The 18,565-nt window shown below is 49.2% G+C and overlaps 1 protein-coding gene across 1 annotated transcript in view; it reads left to right on the forward strand.

The window, feature by feature from the left end:
* The window catches only part of casz1 (castor zinc finger 1), a gene marked incomplete at its 5' end in the record, with an annotated part of 109,909 nt that overhangs the window by 50,401 nt on the left and 40,943 nt on the right, over positions 1-18,565 (forward strand). The window contains 7 exons of the mRNA XM_033048510.1: positions 1,238-1,246; positions 3,595-3,767; positions 6,273-7,117; positions 10,758-10,872; positions 13,559-13,622; positions 14,433-14,590; positions 16,218-16,340. Coding sequence (XP_032904401.1) covers positions 1,238-1,246; positions 3,595-3,767; positions 6,273-7,117; positions 10,758-10,872; positions 13,559-13,622; positions 14,433-14,590; positions 16,218-16,340 — 1,487 coding nt within the window. The remainder of the gene's footprint in view (positions 1-1,237; positions 1,247-3,594; positions 3,768-6,272; positions 7,118-10,757; positions 10,873-13,558; positions 13,623-14,432; positions 14,591-16,217; positions 16,341-18,565) is intronic.

Consider the following 18,565-nt stretch of genomic DNA (forward strand, 5'->3'; position numbering starts at 1 on the left):
CCATTCTGCCCACCTACACCAACCCTGTTGGCCTTCATTAGTTTCCTATCTTTCCATGCAACGTCTATTCAAGTTTCAAGTATTCAAGTATTTAGTGCGCCACAGTGGCTGCCTTACAACTCCTGAGACCCAGGTTCGATCCTGACTACGTGTGCTGTCTGTACGGAGTCTGTACATTCTCCGCGTGACCTGTGTGGGTTTTCTCCAGGTGCTCCGGTTTCCTCCCACCCTCCAAGACGTGCAGGTTTGGAGGTTAATTGGCTTTGGTAAATTTGTAAATTGTCCCAAGTGTGCAGGATAGTGTTAGTGTTAGCGTAGTGATCGCTGGTCAGTATGGACTCGATGGGCTGAAGGGCCTGTTTCCATGCTGCATCTGTAAAGTCTAAAGTCTAATGTGCCTGTCTAAATGCCTCGTAAACATGGCGATTGTGTCTGATTCCACCACCTCCTCAGGCAGTGAGTTCCTGACCACTCTGGGTTTGCAAAGAAACATTTTTTTCTTCAGATCCCCTTTAAAACCTCTTCCTCTTACTTTAAACCTCTACCCTCTTGTGTTTGATACCCCAACTATGGGAAAAAGAATCCCTCTGCCCTTCACAATTGTATATACCTGTATCACGTCAACTCTCAACTACTGGCCTTTCGGAACAGAAACCCGGGAGTAGAGGGCAGGAGAGATTTTGTTTTTTAGTTTAGAGATACAGCACAGAAACAGGCCCTTCGGCCTACTGAGTCCGTGCCGACCAGCAATTGCTGCACATTAACACTATCCTACACACACTAGGGACAATTTTACATTTAAACCAAGCCAAACCTGTACGTCTTTGGAGTGTGGGAGGAATCCGGAGATCCAGGAGAAAACTCAGGCAGGTCACGGGGAGACAGTACGAACTCGGTACATACAGCACCCGTAGTTAGGATCGAACCCTGGTCCAGTAAGGCAGTAGCTCTACTGCTGCAGCATCATGCAGCCCCGACATGGCTGACAGGTTAATATTTCAGGTGAAGGTTTATGTCCGTCAATGGGTCTCAGGGCTGTTCGGCCTGTTAGAGTCTCCAGAATCCAGTGAATGGCTGGTTTTGATTATAAAGCCTCCCAAATTTGAAAATAAACCAAAATATGTCAACAGTTTTTGAGAAACCTCATTTAAGGCCCCTGGGGCTGTGTGGAGTACCTTAGCTTTGTACTGCCCCTTTAAAAAGTAAATCCTTTGATTCTGAGCCTTTTATCTTTCAGAAACTGCAGGTATTGCGATTTTCCTGAAAATATCACCAGCCTAGGTTATTTCCATCAAATGCCCGTCTCTTCATATGAAGGAGAGCCTCCGCCTTCAAAGAAATTCCAGATCAAAAGATGTTAACCTTTGAGGGCCAAGCCAGGCCTGAAACGATCTCTCAACCTTCAATGCTTTTGGCCCGAGCATATTCAGGTGGTAAAATGTCAGACTGGCAGTGGGAAGTTCCTCGGGATGTGTCAGGCAATGCTTTGGCCCTCTGACCTTCTGTGTGGATGGCTGCCCCACAGCTGAGCCCACTGCCCTCTTTAGACCAAGCCATGGCCTTGCTGATGTGGTGAGGCCCAGCTCTCCCTCCCACCTGAGTCACCTCCTGTCACACAGCAAGAGGCTGCAGGCCTCGGCCCATGAATACCAGCAATCTGGAGCACTAGAGCCTTGGAGGGATAAGCCCACCTCCACTCACTGGCACTGAATCCATGTTGATCTATTGGCACAAAATGCTGGAGTAACTCAACGGGTCAGGCGACATCTCTGGAGAAAAGGAATAGGTGACGTTTCGGCTCGAGACCCTTCTCCAGCCATGGGTCTGACGAAGGGTCTCAAACCAAAACGTCACCTATTTCTTTTCTCCACAGATGCTGCCTGTCCCGCTGAGTTGCTCCAGTAGTTTGTTTCTATCTTGGTGTAAACCAGCACCTGCAGTTCCTTCCTCCACACACAATCTATTGGCCACTGGATACACACACCTCTCTCCAGACGGTCGGCTAGAGTCATACTCATACAGCACGGAAACAGGCCCTTCGGCCCAACTCTTCCATGTTGATCAAGATGCTCAATCCAAGTTCGTCCCATTTGGCCCATATCCCTCTAAACCTTTTCTATCCGTGTACCTGTCCAAGAGTTTTTAGTTTAGAGATACAGCATGGAAATAGGCCCTTAGGCCCACCAACCATCGATCACCCGTTCGCAATGGTCCTATGTTATCCCACTTTCCCAACCACGTCCTACGTATTAGGGGCAATTTACAGAGGCCAATTAACCTACAAATCCCGGGCATCTCTGCGATGTGGGAGGAAACCGGAACGCCTGGAGGAAACTCACGCGGTCACAGGAGGAACGTGCAAACTCTACACAGGCAGCACCTGTGGTCAGGATCGATCACAGGTCTCTGGCTCTGTGAAGCAGCAGTGCAGCAGCCAGACCCGGGTTCGACCCCAACTACGGGTGCTGTCCATGCAGAGTTTGTACGTTCTCCCCGTGATCTCGTGGGTTTCCTCCGGGTGTTTCGGTTTCCTTCCACATCTAAAAACGTGCAGGTTTGTAGGTTAATTTGCTTCTGTAAATTGCAAATTATCCCCAGTGTGTAGGATAGAACTAGTGTACAGGTGATTGCTGGTCGGCATGGACTCGGTGGGCCGAAGGGCCTGTGTCTGAGCTGTATCTCTAAACAAAACTAGATCCTGATCGCGTGAGGGATTGCCACGTCTTGCTCCACCATTCAGTTAGATCATAGCTGATTGGACAAAGGTCAACCATTTGCAGCCTCAGGTACTGCTAGCCGTACCCCACAGCTTCATGGGGTAGAATGGTCCAACCCGCTGAGTGAAGGGACATGGTCTTCCTCTCAAATGACAAGCTTGTTGCCATCACATTCTGCCTCCTGGTTAAGCCTGTAGGGACAAGTTGACAGCACCTGCCCTGCCCATCCTTCACAGAACCTTCTATGTCTCAGAGATCACCTTCTGTGCATCTAAACTCCAATTATATCGCAATGCCCTTGTGATAAGGGTAATCCACACCATAGTCTTAGTGCCAGACTCATAAAGTTATACAGCATGGAAACATGCCCATTGGCCCAATTTGCCCACACCGACCAACATGTCCCATCTACTCTAGACCCACCTGCTTGCATTTGGCCCATACACTTCTAAACCTGTCCTATCTTTCTGTACCTGTTTAAACGTTTCTTAAACCATGCAATAGTACCTGCCTCAACTACCTTGCCCGGCAGTTTGTTCCACATACCCAGCGCATTTGTGTAAAAAAGTTACGCCATATTACTCTACAACGGAGGCCAAAACTGCTCGCAGTCAGTGAAGCCTTGTGGGCAGATTAATGTTCCCACTTTTGTACTGGAGGCCAAAGTTCCCTCTGTCTTCCTGATAGCTTGTTCTAGCTGCATGTTTATCTCCTGGGGCAGCCGACACTTGGTACACCATTACATTGTTGAGTAGTATCTTGCCACTTAAATGTATCTGTTTCTTCTCTCCTCCCCCGCCGATCGGGACGTGTACCTCACAACGCTCCATCCTCCTGACAACACTCTCAGATGGTTCATCTCCTTCTCTCCACCCAGGTGGGCTGCACCAAGGTGTACACCAGCACCTCCGACGTCATGACCCACGAAAACTTCCACAAGAAAAACGCCCAGCTGATCAACGACGGCTTCCAGCGTTTCCGTGCCACCGAGGACTGTGGGACGCTCGGGTGCCAGTTCTACGGACAGAAGACCACTCACTTCCACTGCAGGTAACTCCTTCCCCTGCAACTCCTCGCTGTGTAATACCACACCTCATATCTCGGCACAATGGCGCAGCGGTAGAGCCAGTGCCTCACAGCGCCAGAGACCCGGGTTCGATCCTGACCTCAGCTGCTGCCTCTACGGAGTTTGCACCCATCCAGTGAGTGATGAAATTTCCCCTTATTTCCATCTTAAATAGCTTACCTTTAATTGTGAGTTTGTGACCCCTGATTCTATAGCCGTGGAAACTTCCTCCCTGTTTCTGCTCTGTTGAGCTCTTTAATGATGTGTATATTTCATTGAGGACGGCACAGTGGTCCAGCGGGTAAAGCCGCTGCCTCACAGCGCCGGTGACATGACCTCGGGTGTTGACCATGTGGAGTTTGCACGTTCTCCCCGAAACCGCGTGGTTTTCCTCCGTGTGCTACGGTTTCCTCCCACATCGCAAAGACGTGCAGGTTTGTAGGTTAATTGGCTTCCGTAAAAATTGTAAAATTTATCCCTGGTGTGTAGGATAGTGTTAGTGTACGGGGATCACTGGTCAGCACGGACACGGTGGGCTGAAGGGCCCGTTTCCACGCTACATCTTTAAAGTCTTAAAGTCTAAAGCTTCAGTCTGAAGAAGTGTCCCAACCCGAAACCTCACTTATTCCATGTTGACAGGAGATGCTGCCTGACCTGCTGAGCTACTCCAGCACTCTGTGACCTTTCAAATCGCTTTTAAACATGGGGGGGACACAATGAGGTCTAACATCTAGGACAGGGGTCGGCAACCTACGGCCCGGATCCGGCCTGTAACCCGAAATCAACCGCAGGCGGTTTATTTTTCAATTAGATTTCGCGACCTGGGAACTGCAGCCAGTCCCGGGGCACGCAGGCGATCTGGGCACTACAGCCTAACCTGGGGCAGGCGAGCCGATCTTGGAACTGCGTCCAGACCTGGGGAAAGCGAGCCGACCTGGGATTGGCTGTAGCGCCCAGGTCACAAAACATGGGATTGCCCCCCCCCCCCCCCCCCCCCAGGATTTCCGCCCATGCTTTAAAGGTCCACATTTGTCATAGACAGCCTTCAATGCCCATGAAGGGTGGGCCTAAGTAAACCTACGTTTCTCTATATATAAGAAGCACTTTTGTGGTGTACGTAGAGGTGACTAGAGCTTCGTGGGGGTCTAATCTTAGGTGGGGCCTCTACCACTTGTTTACAACAACACTTAATCAGTATAGAAACACAATGCAAAATAAAAATGACACTAATAAACAAGAGCAAGTCTTGAATCGACGAGGTTCCCAAAATGGCCAGTCAACCCGTGACCAGCGCCATAAGCGGGGAGGGCGGAGGCTGCTGATCTTCTCTTCTTTGAGGATGTGATCAGCCAGGTTGGAAATGTCTTTGGAGTTATGCGGAATGCTGGTGGCACGTACCTCCCTTCCCCGCCAGGATAAAGTCTAGGGACAAATGATTCTGGAGAACAACTGTGTCAAACAATTTGGTCCCAGTCTCAGCTGTGTCATTGCCCTCTTTCCCAAGAGGCCAGAGGCCGTGTTAAAGGACCTCTCTCTTGCCAGGTTTGGCCATCCTATACCAGGAACCGTGGTGGAGAGCAATCTCCCCATCTCCATGGCAGATCTGCTCACCCCGCACAGATCTGAGTTAATTTTAATCAATTCTAACCAGTCCAGACATGTTGCTGGGCTTCGGTTGACACTGTTTAGGTTTAAGGTGAAGGGGGGAAAGATTTAATGGGAACCTGAGGGGTAACTTTGTTACATAAAGGGCAGTAGGCGTATGGAACGAGCTGCTGGAGAAGGTAGTTGAGGCAGGAACTATTGCAACGTTTTAGAAACATTTGATCAGGTACATGGATGGGATATGGGGCAAAACCGGGCAAGTGGGACTGGTATAGATAGTGTTTCCTATAACTCTATAACTGTGATGCCATTCTTTGGACAAAACAGTGGCACAGCAGTAGTGCTGTTGCCTTACAGCACCAGCTATCTGGGTTCAATCCTAACTATGGGTGCTGCCTGTACAGAGTTTGCACGTTCTCCCTGTGACCGTGTGGGTTTTCTGCGGGGGCTCTGGTTTCCTACCACATCCCAAAAACATACAGGTTTGCAGGCTAATTGGCATGGGTAAAAAAAAAAGCAAATTGTCCCTAGTGTGTGTGTGTGTAGGATAGTGTTAATGTGCGGGGATCGCTGGTCGGCACAGACTTGGTGGGCCGAAGGGTCTGTTTGGACGCTGTATCTCTAAACTATGGGGGGGGGGGGGGTCGTTGGTCGGCACGGACTCGGTGGGCCGAAGGGTCTGTTTCCACGCTGTATTTCCAAATTATGGGGTGATCGCTGGTCGGCACGGACTCGGTGGGCCGAAGGGTCTGTTTCTGCGCTGTATCTCTCAAGCCTCCAGACTCCACGGTTCACGAGCCCGCCTTGTGTCGGGAGTCAGGCGTATCTGGCAGCTTGGTTTGTGCCATTCCCACGCCCCTCACTAATGTCTGCCCTCCCCTCAGGCGGGCCGGCTGCACGTTCACCTTCAAGAACAAGTGCGACATTGAGAAGCACAAGAGCTACCATATCAAGGACGACGCCTACGCCAAGGACGGCTTCAAGAAGTTCTACAAATACGAGGAGTGCAAGTACGAGGGCTGCGTCTACAGCAAGGCCACCAATCACTTCCACTGCATCCGCTCGAGCTGTGGCTTCACCTTCACCTCCACCAGCCAGATGACGTCACACAAGCGCAAGCACGAGCGGCGCCACATCCGCAGCGGCAATGGTGGTGGGGGCATTGGCGGCGGCGAGCTGGGCCTGGCCTCCCAGCTGCTGGGCCGCAAGCAGAACGAGGGCGACGACTCCAGCAACGACGACCTGATCGACTACTCGGCCATCAGCAGCAAGAACTCCAGCCTGAGCGCCTCGCCCACCAGCCAGCAGTCCACCGCTCCCGGCCTGTTGTCCAGCCTCGCCCCGGACATGTCCACCGCCCAGTCCCTCAAACACACCCTCAACACCGTCCCCAAGATGTCCACCTGCCTCTCTCAGACCCTGCCCGTCTCCCTCCCCGTGGCCCTGGCCCTCTCCAACGCCGCCATCTCCGCCACCGGATCCTTCTTCCCCATGGTCTCCAGCCGGATGTCGGTGGCAATGCCCGTGTCTGCGGCCAGCCTGATCTCGGCCATCTCCTCCAGCGTGTCCACCCTGCCCAATGAGTCCGCCGTGCCCGCCTCGGGGGGTCCCGGGGCACTGCCCCCCGCCTCCATCGTTGAGAAGATGACAGCGAGCAAGGGCCTCATCTCCCCCATGATGGCCCGACTGGCCGCTGCCGCACTCAAGCCCTCCACCGCGGCCGAGGCAGGTGAGACAGCGGGGTCACGGTAGGGGGTGCACGCGGGGTGTGTGACAGGGTTACAGCAGGGGGGGGTGAGGTGTACACAGGGTGTACAGTGGGGTCAGGGTGGGGTGCGTGACAGGGTTACAATGTGGTCATTGTGGGGTGCACACATGATCTGTGATGGGGTTAGTGTTTGCACCTACAGTATCTGTATACAAAACACCCTTGCCATTGCTTTGGCCTCCTAAGGTGATAGAACCAAATACAGGAACAGGCCCTTCGGCCCACAATGTCTGTGCCAAACATGATGCCAAGACCAACTCTTGAAGAAGGGTTTCGGCCCGAAACGTTGCCCATTTCCTTCGCTCCATAGATGCTACTGCACCCGCTGAGTTTCTCCAGCACTTTTGTGTAGCCAAGACCAACTCTATCTGCCTGCACATGACCCATATCCCTCCATACCCATGTGCCTATCCTAAAGTCCTTGAGCTGCCACTATCACATCTGCCTCCAGCACCAACCCTGGCAGTGAACGTTCCAGGCACTCACTACCCTCTGTGTAAAAATCTTGCCCATCTCGCCTTGGAGCCATGCCCTCTAATATTGGATATTACCATCCTGGGAAAATGCTTCTGACTGTCTACCCTATCTATGCCTCTCAGAAGTATAAATACTTCTATCAGGTCTCCCTTCAATCTCTGGGCATTCCAGAGAAACAATCTAAATCTGTGCAACCTCTCCCAGTTGCTAATACCTCCTAATCCAAACATCATTCTGGCATCCCTATCCCCTCCACAATCTTCCTATAACGAGGTGACCAGAACTGCATGCAATACTCCTGATTAGTACGGGTGTCAGAGGTTATGGGGAGAAGGCAGGAGAATGGGGTTCAGAGATAGAGATAGATCAGCCATGATAGACTTGATGGGCCGAATGGCCTAATTCTGCTCCTATCACATGATCTTATGACCTCATACGTGGGCGTTACAAAGTCCCATAGTGCTATCCCATCTCTTGTTTGAGGGGTGTCCCCACCAGACTCAGCCCCACAATGTCCAGCAGCGGAAGGACCCTAGACTGTGGTCCTCCACCACAGAGCCTTGGCATTGGCTGCACCACCGAGCTTCAGTGCGTCCCTCAGCACGTACTCCTGCAGCCTGTAGCGGGCCAGTCGGCAACATTCCTTGCCGGACATCTCCTTGTGCAGGCAGACCAGAGATCAACTTTCACCGATTTGAAGGCCTTCCAGCAGAGATGATGTCCGGCGTGTGAGCGTGTCCTTGGGAACAGTCCGTAAATCAGTGAATCCTCCATTTTGTGCCAATATTGGGCGTGAGCCTTGTACATCAGCCTCTTCTCGACACTTGATCCTGATCAATGCCTCGAAACAAGCTCCATCTCCCACATGCCTAATGGCGAAAAACCTCACCAAACTATTTGACAGCTTTTAGTACATTTCACACGTAAGTGTTGTGCTTCAGGGAAGAGTCTAGTCTTCAGAAACATTAAACCACCCCACCCTCAGGGCTGCTTGTGTAATGCTGAGCACATTTATTCTTGTGGATCTATAAAAATAGTTATATATTCCATTAATTCCCTCCTGCTGTAAAGCCCTTGTGTTCCCAGTGGAAGGACTGCCAAGGTTTCCATGACTTGTCTTTTCTCCGTGTTAAAAGTTCAACATTTTGGCCAAATTGATTTGAGCTTCCGTGTCCTGAAGTTTAATCTCTGTGTTGAAGGGTTTTTTCCACCCTGGGTTACTGTTTATTAAGCAAGTCCACGTATTATTGTAATGTGATAACACTCCAAAACTTAATTATCAGTTTAAATACCCTGGGGGACAGAGTGAATCTAGGTGTGAATGGAAGACCAAGGAACTTCCTATGTCTTTAATATAATTAAAAGAAAGATAAATCCCACCGAGATTTTTAAGGACTGTTTTAGTTTCTAATCATAGTGTCACATATGGTGGGTCTCTGAAGCTGTCTTCTTCCACTTTCAGATATTTCATTATTCTATCGGTTCAGTTGAAAAGGGGAGGCTGAATCTTCCAGGCTGAACATTGTCAGGATAGCTGGGTGGCCCACCACAGGGAGGCCTTGATCAAACGTTCCTAGCGAGCCGGTGAAGAACCAACTATTAAAAATGCTTCCCGAATAGAACAATTTACAAATAACTGTTGAGGTATTCACACAAAGGATGGTGGGTGAATGCTACCTTGCTACTGGAGGAGGTAGTTGGGGCAGGAGCTATCACAATGTTTAAAGGGCCAGTCCCACTTGGGCGTCATTTGCGCGTCATTTACACGACACCATTTACGTGTCACGACGCACGTGACGTGCACATGGCGTGCATTACGCGCGTATAGGCAGTGACGCGGGGTCGCGCGCGGTGCTCCAGGATTTTGGGATTCACAAAATCTTCGCGCGCCACCTGCGTGACACGCAAATGACGCCCACGTGGGACAGGCCCTTAAGAAACAATTAGACAGGTACATGGATAGGACAGGTTTAGAGGGATATGGGCCAAACGCAGGCAGGGAGGCAGTGTAGATGGGGCATGTTGGTCGGTGTGGGTAAGTTGGGCCGAAGGGCCTGTTTTCCCGCTGTATGACTCTATGACACTCTGTTAAAACCCTGACAAAATCCTTCCTTCATCACCGCCTTCGCGTCACCTCTTCAAACAGGTTGTTTAAATGTACATTGTTGTACCGGCAAATTTCCTTTGAGAAGATGGGATCAAAAAGTTGTCAAGAGCCAGAATTTTCCTTCTGGGGATTTTCTTTTTGTTCTTAACAACTTCTGACCCACATTACAACGCTGACATCACTCTGAGGTAGCATGAAAAGCAGTTCTGGGCGCATCCTGGATTTACGGAAGATGCTCTAGAATGGCAAGACTTCTTGTAAAATCAAACATTACACACGGAGGGGGGTGAAGGTCAACGAGAAGGCTACTTTATTTTTCACTCAACCAACCTGCCTGAGAATGGCACTGTCCTTTTTAAAAAGGAAATATTTTTCTACTGCCTGAGGGCAAATTAATATTTCAGTCACTTGGGTATTTCAAGAAAAGCAAGGTCCAGGCAGTCCTGTCAGCAGATTTTTTTCTCTCTTTCCCTGCACACGTTGAATTTAAATACCTTGGTTGTAAAAGTGATAGGTGTGCGGGGGGGGGGGGACGACAGAGGGAGGCTTGGGGAGGGGGGGGGGGGGGTCACACTGTTTGAACTGATCTGATTGGGTGTCAAGTTTGATCTGGCGGTGAGAGCAGATGTTCCCGTTGGGCATGCTCTGTGAGAGGCTGCTACGTCTCCATAGAAACAGAGGCATCCTGAACGGCGATGAAGGTTGTCTACCACTCTGAACCTGCCAAAGCTTCTCAGCATTAACATGGCATTTAACGAGTGTTTAAGGGGCAGGACCACAAATTAGGTGTGACAAGCGCAGCTGAAAAACATAGACTTTTATTTCTCACCGCGTTCTCTTTTCCCCTCAACCAACGTGTCCCGCTCATGAGAATCCTGATGGGCCGCATGTCATTTTTGCGATGACTGTCACCCTGCTTGTTCGGTGGCAGAGTGAAAGTCAGAAGCAATCACATCACGGGCCACGTCTCCGGCCAAACGGCGGCTTATTGTCATGCAATTTCCTTTCTTGTTGCAGGGGCTGGACAGTTCGGTCTGATCGAACTGAAACAGGAGATGGGTGACACTGTCAAGCCGCAGAGCCAAGATTCATTGCAGAACCAGAGTCTGGACCTCAGCCTAAAGGATCACGGGTGGGGAGCTGGTTTTGGTTTATTATTGTCACATGTACCGAACTACAGTGAAAAGCATGCTATCCAAGCAGATCAGATAATACCCTTTCCCGTGACTCTCAGTCTGAAGAAGGATCTCGACCTGAAACATCACCCAGAGATGCTGGCGACCCGCTGAGTTACTCCAGCATTTTGTGTCTACCTTCGGTTTAAACCAGCATCTGCAGTTCCTTCCCACACAATACCATACATAGATACAATCAAGTCAAACTCACATACAATAGATAGGGGAAAGAGGGAGATACAGAGTGTAGAATATAGTCCTCAGCATTGCAGCCCGTTCCATGATCAAAATCCAATGTCCACAGGAGATGAATATGATGTTGGGGACCACCCCCGTTTGTGGGGCTGGGTCATATATAGGTCTGGACTGGTAGAAATGATGGAAGTCATTCAAAAAAAAAAAAAAATTCTGGAATGACTCACTAAGTCCGCCAGCATCTGTGGAAAGAGAACAGGGATGACATTTCAAGTTACAGACCCTTCACAGACTCTGTTTCACCCTCCACAGAAGCCGCCTCACCTGCCAGCTATTTCCAACGTTTTCTGATTTAACGTCAGATCTCCGACATCTGCAAGTTTTGTTCAATTTTCTCTGACAGAGTTTCTTCCCCTGAAGGACATTAGTGAAGCAGATGGATTTTTACAACATTTGAGTAGTTTCATGGTCACAATTACTGAGATTAGCTTTTTATTCCAGATTTAATTAATTACTTAAACTTAAACTCCCCAGCTGTTGTGGTGGGATTTGTGCTCTTGTCTCCAGATCAATAATCCTGCCCTCTGGATACCGGTCTAGTAATGATTACAATACAAATGTATCAAATTAGTTCTTAGGGTCAGAGAGTTTGCAAGTGCCGTTTGGTGAGATTTAGTACCTGTACATAATTAAACTCCCAGACTTTGTGCAACAAAGCATAACATGTTGAGGGTACTTCATAGTTGTATAGGTTTTATTTTTGTTCAAAGAAACATTTTTTTTTTAAAGTGGGCGGCACTGTGACACAGCGGTAGAGTTGATGCCTTACAGCGCCAGAGTCCCGGGTTTGATCCAGAATGCGGGTGCTGTCTGTGCAGAGTTTGTACGTTCTCCCAGTGGCCTTCGTGGGTTTTCCCCCAAGAGCTTTGGTTTCCTCCCACACTCCAGAGACGTACAGGTTTGTCGGTTAATTAGCTTGGTATAATTGTAAATTGTCCCTAGAGTGTGTAGGATAGTGTTAGTGTGCGAGAGGCGCTGGTTGGTGCAGACTCGGTGGGCCGAAGGGCCTGTTTCTGTACTGTATCTCTAAACTAAACTGAGATATTGGATGGGTGAACGTGTATAGGTGCTTTATGTAGCTGGTTCTCAGGGAGGCATTGAACGTTTAGCTTGAGGAACCTGTACTGGGAAACTCAACAGCACATGCACACATCAATAGACCTCTCAACCGGGTCAGTCCCTCAATGAGGCAGACAGAAGAAATAACAAATTAGTGGTAGAGAAGGCTTTCTGCACGTCATCAGTTATGGTGTTGATGATAGTAGAGACAAAATGCTGGAGTAACTCAGCGGGACAGGCAACATCGCTGGATAAATGTGTCTATCTTCGGATTAAGCCAGCATCTGCAGTTCCTTCCAACACACATTGAGTGTAGAATTTCGGACGTTACATTACAGTTGTGCAAGATATTGGTGAGGCCACATATGGAGTACCATCTTCAGTTTTGGTCACCCTGCTATTAGAAGGATGTTGTTACGCTGGAAAGAATGCAGAGAAGAATTACGAGGATGTTCCCAGGACTTGAGGGATTGAGCTCTTGGGATCGGCGTTGGGCAAGCTAGGACTTTATTCCTTGGAACGTGGGAGGCCACAGGGTGATTCAAAAGCGGTGTACAAAACGAGGAATAAATAGGGTGAAGGCACAGGGTCTTTTTTCCGGGATAGGGGAATTAAAAACCCGAGGACAATGTGTAGGAATGTGTAGGAAAGATCTGCAAATGCTGGTTTAAATCGAAGGTAGACCAAAATCCTGGATGAAACTCAGAGGGACAGGCAGCATCTCTGGAGAGAAGGAATGTGTGACGTTTCAGGTAGAGACTGTGACTGATGTCGGGGGAGTGGGCTGTACAGAGATAGAATGTAGTCGTAGACAGTAAAGGGCCTGTCCCACTATACGAGTTTAGTTCCCTAAAGAATGAGGACATCTCCGATGACCTGGTATGGAAAACCTCATCCTGGGCGCAGATGCGGTGCAGACAGAAGAATTGGGAGTAAGGGACAGGAAGCAGGGTGGGAAGAAGTGTAGTCTAGATAATAGACAATAGGTTGATGGTGAGTGAGAAATATCTAATGGAAACCTTTTCACCCAGAGGCTGGTGGGTGTATGGAACAAGCTGCCAGTAGAGGTCGTTGAGGCTGGGACTATAACAGCATTTAAAAGACACTTGGATAGGAAAGGCTTAGAGGAATATGGGGTCAATTGCGGGCAAATGGTCTTCGCATGAATGGGGCAACTTGGTCAGCATGGACGAGTTGGGCTGAAGGGCTTATTTCCGTACAGTGTGACTCCATGAAATGCCAGACATTCAGTCATCATTTATGCTAGCTTGACTAACAAAATTAATATAAGGTGGACCCAGACTAAGAGCAGGTGTCTTTTCCTTCCAGGATCGAGTCCAATGGTTACATGGAGTCTGGGAACACATCCCTCTTATCCTCATTTCTCAACAGGGTGAGTGTCCTGACGAAGCTTCTCAGCCAAGCACAGAGCCCCAGAGTAACAAGTCCTGACGGTACCTGCCCGCAGGCCCTGTCTGATGGTGCTTTTATTGCTGCATGTGCAAAGTATTAACACAGTGAAATTATTTTTCATACACCAACAGTCCAGTAGAGTATGGCCATACCCCCCAATCGCCGATTAGCAAGTGTACAGAAATAGTCAAGAAACATGCAAGAGCCGCCATGATTTGCCGCCATGTTTAAAGTCCACGCTCTAGTTCTTATGAGCAGTGCCTGGTCCAGGCAAGTCCCAGGCTGTTGCGGCCTCATGCCATCTCCTTCCATGGATGTCACATCCCTCTCCTCACCTTTGGTCCCCGGGGGGTGGGAGCCTCCTGCAGCTGACCACGAGGCTGCGGTAGGCCAGACCCCCGGTTCCCACTCCTCTCCTAGCGTCCTCGCTCATCGCCCGCCACGCCCGTTGTCGCCGGCTCCATCCTCCCGGTCTCTGGTCTTTGGGGGACGAGCAGGGTCCGGCACGGTGGTGTCCCCCTCCCAGGCCAGCGGTCCACCGGGTCCAACAAGCAGGTGACTGGCTCCTTCTCCAGTCCACCCTCCGCTAGGTCTTGAGTTCAGCCGCAGGGGACTGACTCAGCAGGCACCCTCTGAAGCCGCAATCTGCCTGGGCTCGGTCTGTGCTCGGACCTCACTCTTGGCTGTCGGGTGGCTGGGAGAGAGGCAGAAGCCGCCCGCAATTATCCGTATTACCCGCAAGCCACGCTTTGGGTTGAGGCCTGACGGTTTATTGTGCTTCTGTCACTAGGCATCCCATGGCAACAGCGGAATGAGCAGCTTGCTGAGCATCAAGACGGAGCCAGACTGTGGGCAGTCTGATGACGACCAAGCCTCCTACTTGAGCAAAGTGATGGGGCAGCAGCGGCCCGAGAAACGCCAGGAGCTCTGGGAAAAATACCTGCGCAGGTAGAGGCGAGAGGCACACTGTCTGTGAGCTTCCCTACCCCCCCTCGTGAACCAGTGCCTTGGCGTCACATCTACACTTGCACAGCGGACTGGGTTCACTTGTCACCTTCTCCACAGCCAACAATGAACAATTGTGGGCTCCACCTTTCCTTGTTCATCATTGCTGGCGTTGATTTGTCCTTTTGCATACCTTTCATTCATTTGATCCTTGTACCTCTTCATATCTCTAGTTTCCCTCTCCCCTGACTCTCAGTCTGAAGAAGGGTCTCCTATTCCTAGAAACGTCGCCTATTCCTTTTCTCCAGAGATGGTGTCTAACCCGCTGAGTTACTCCTGCATTTTGTGTCTACCCAGCTAACAGCAAGGCTTTCATCCTGGCCTGGACAGAGTAGGCCTCGTTGGGCCAGGGGGTTGCCTGACAATGCTATACATCCCTGCCAGAAGGCTGGGGCTAATTGGAATGACTCCCAGCCCTCAGAGCAATCCCAAGCAAGCAGTCCCAAGCAGATTCACTCGACCAATTCCTGCAGTAGAGAGGATTGTCCAAACAAAATAAATTACATCTCAATTTTTAGAGTTTAGTAGAGTGAGAGGCAATTTTATTAAAACTTATAAGATGCTGAGAGGACATGAAAGAGTGAATGTTGAGATGTTTCCACCTGTGGAAGAATATCAAACCGGGGACACATAGTATGTGTCATTGCCAACCAAGGTGTGTGGGGACAACCTCTCATAGAGGGTGGTGTATCTCTGGAATTCTTGACTGCTGGGGGTTATGGAGGTTAGATCACAGAGGGTACTTAAAGAAAAAGTAGATCATTTTGTTTGAAGATCTCAGAATTAGCTAGATAGGGCTCTTAAAGATAGCGGAGTCAGGGGATATGGGGAGAAGGCAAGAACGTGGTATTGATTGGAGATGATCAACCATGATCACATTGAATGGTGGTGCTGGCTCAAAGGGCCGAATGGCCTACTCCTGCACCTGTTGTCTATTGTCTAATTGAGGCCTAAGAGGAACTGGCGGAGAAGAGAAGATGAGAGCTGGGGCAGGTCATCCCTGATCATACTGAATGGAAGGGGCTGGGCTTGATGGACCCAGAGAACTACAGCCGCACATGTTCTGCTACAGTGTGTGTGTGTGTGTGACCCTTGACGTGTCTCTCATTAGCAGGTGGTTCAAGCTCAACATTGGTTTAGCTTTGGGCAAAGGAAACAGGGGAACTGCTCAGATAGTGGTCATAAAGTCAAACATTGTGGAAACAGGCCCTTCGGCCCAACTTATCCACGACACCCAACATGCCCCATCTACACTAGTCCCGCCTGCTTGCACATGGCCCATTACCCAATAAGCCTATCCTACCTATGTACCTGTCCAAATGTCCCTTAAACGCTATGATTGTACCTGCCTCAACTACCTCCTCCGGCAGCTCATTCCAAGCACCCTCCACCACATGTGTAAAAAAGTTACCCCTTGGGTTCCTACTAAATCTTTTCCCCCTCACCTCAATCCTATGTCCTCTTGTTCTCGATTCTCCTACTCTGGGCAAAAGACTGTGCGTTTACCCAATCTATTTCCGCTCATGATCGTGTACGCTCGCCCTCACTGGTGTTTGTCTCTCATTCTTAGGTTTACTACAGAGGATTACTGCGAGACCCAGTGTGATTTCCTGCACAAAGTCCATTTCCATTGTGTGGTGGAGGACTGTGGTGCCCTGTTCAGCACCCTCGATGGGGCCATCAAACATGCCAAGTGAGTGCTACCAGGCAACGCCAAACGAGGCACGGTCAAACCGCCGACCGCCGTGATTGATCGTGGACAAACGAGGCTAGGGTATCTTTCCAGTCAACGTTTGCCAGCTCCTCCCTCATGGCTCCATAGTCCCCTTTGCTCAACTGTAATACTGACCCTTCTGATTTTCCCTTCTCCCTCTCAAATTGTAGATTAAAACTTATCATATTATGGTCACTACCTCCTAATGGCTCCTTTACCTCGAGTTCTCTTATCAAATCCAATTAATTACACAACACTAAATCCAGAATTGCCTTCTCCCTGGTAGGCTCCAGTACGTGCCAACCTTTGCGACATGCCAATTTTATCTATTTATTCAACTTGCACCCTATATCCAGGATACTGTTTGGGGGCCTGTAGATAACTCCCATAAGGGTCATTTTTTCCTTACAATTCCTCAGTTCTATCCATACTGGCTACATCTCCTGATTCTATGTCATCCCTCGCAAGGGACTGAATTTCATTCCTTACCAACAGAGCTACCCCACCCCCTCTGCCCACCTGTCTGTCTTTTCGATAAGACGTATACCCCTGAATATTCAGTTCCCAGCCCTTTATTTCACTTTATTTCTTATGCTTCGTGCATTCATATATAATACTTTTAATCCATTACTCCCCTCACCTTTCACATTGATTCCTATTTCACTTGGCCATACTCTCCTATCCCTTCCTGAGCTTTCTGCCCTGTTAATTCTGGCGTCTTTCTTAACTTTTCCTACACTCTCTTTCCCTTTAACTCAACAATTCTACAATTTAGAGATTTAGAGGTTTAGAAACACAACATGGGAACAGGCCATTCCACCCACCATATCCACACCAACCATTGATCACCCATTCACACTAGTTCTATGTCATCCCATTTTCACATCCACTCCCTACACACGAGGAGCAATTTACAGAGGGCCAATTAACCTACAAACCCGCAAAGTCTTTGGGATGTGGGAGGAAACCCGAGCACATGGAGATAATCCACATGGTCACAGGGAGAACATGCAATTTTTTTTAATAAACGAACGCAAAGTCTGGCTCAGACTCATGTCTCTGATGCTGTGAGGCAGCAGCTCTACCCGCTACGCCACTGTGCTGCCCCAATTAAAAAAAGAAAATGTAAGTTGTTTTTACCCAGCAAACCATTCAACTCAAGGACAGGATGGGCAATACATGTTAGCCATGTTAGTAATTACCACATAGAGTTACAGTGTGGAAACAGGTCCTTCGGCCCAACTTGCCCACACCTCCCAATATGTCCCATCTACTAGTCACACCTGCCTGTTTGCCCATATCCATCTAAACCTATCTTATCCATATGCCAATCTAAATGTTTCTTAAACATTGCGATGGTACCTGCCTCAACTGCCTCTTCCGTCAGCTCATTCCATACACCTACCATCCTTTGCGTGAAAAAGTTGCCCCTAGGGGTTGCTGTTAAATCCTTCCCTCCTCACCTTAATCCTATGTTCTCTGGTTCTCGATCCCCTTACTCTGGGCAAATTGGGTGCACAAATGTAACAAAAATGTCCCTCTCTAATTAGTTTTCATTAACTGATGATATTATTGTGTAGTGTGGTCCTTATCTAGATAGAGTAGTTTGCAATGAACCCCACTTTAAGCCCTGGCCCCTTTAAAACGATGCTGTTTATATTTATGAAGTGGTGAATAACCTTGCTCTGACCCAGGCATGATTCTAATTTAGATCAGGTTATTATTTAAATAATTTATGCAGATTAAAAAAAAATGCAGAGGTTATTCAAGGTCCAATTACTTTGATGACATCACTTCAAGAGCTGGCAATGTGGAGAAGGCTGTGTGGATTGTAGTCGGGGAAAGGAGCATGGACCACAGGCACTTGTACCAGTGGCGGAGGGCTTAGAGGACAGCCCCTCCCCAACAATAACTTACACACGTTAGTACAGGTTGTGCGGGCTTGAGTCAAAGAACAATCACAATTCAGCCAATCCTTTCTTCAGGGATCTGCAGTTAAAATGAACCAGGATCCTCTGTCTCGGACCAGTGAGAGCTGCTGTGTCGAGGTCCATATGAACTGCACATTTCAGCTGGAGCTCACTGGGCCCATGAATCAGGAGGTTATGGGTTCAAATCCCCCTTCCGTCTCTCTAGTGCTTCAGTGATGAATAGAAGGAGTTTTCTCTGAAGTGGTTATTAGAAAAATACCGGGGAGGCACAGT

This window comes from Amblyraja radiata, chromosome 31 (assembly GCF_010909765.2).
Source record: "Amblyraja radiata isolate CabotCenter1 chromosome 31, sAmbRad1.1.pri, whole genome shotgun sequence".
NCBI classification, from domain to species: Eukaryota; Metazoa; Chordata; class Chondrichthyes; order Rajiformes; family Rajidae; genus Amblyraja; species Amblyraja radiata.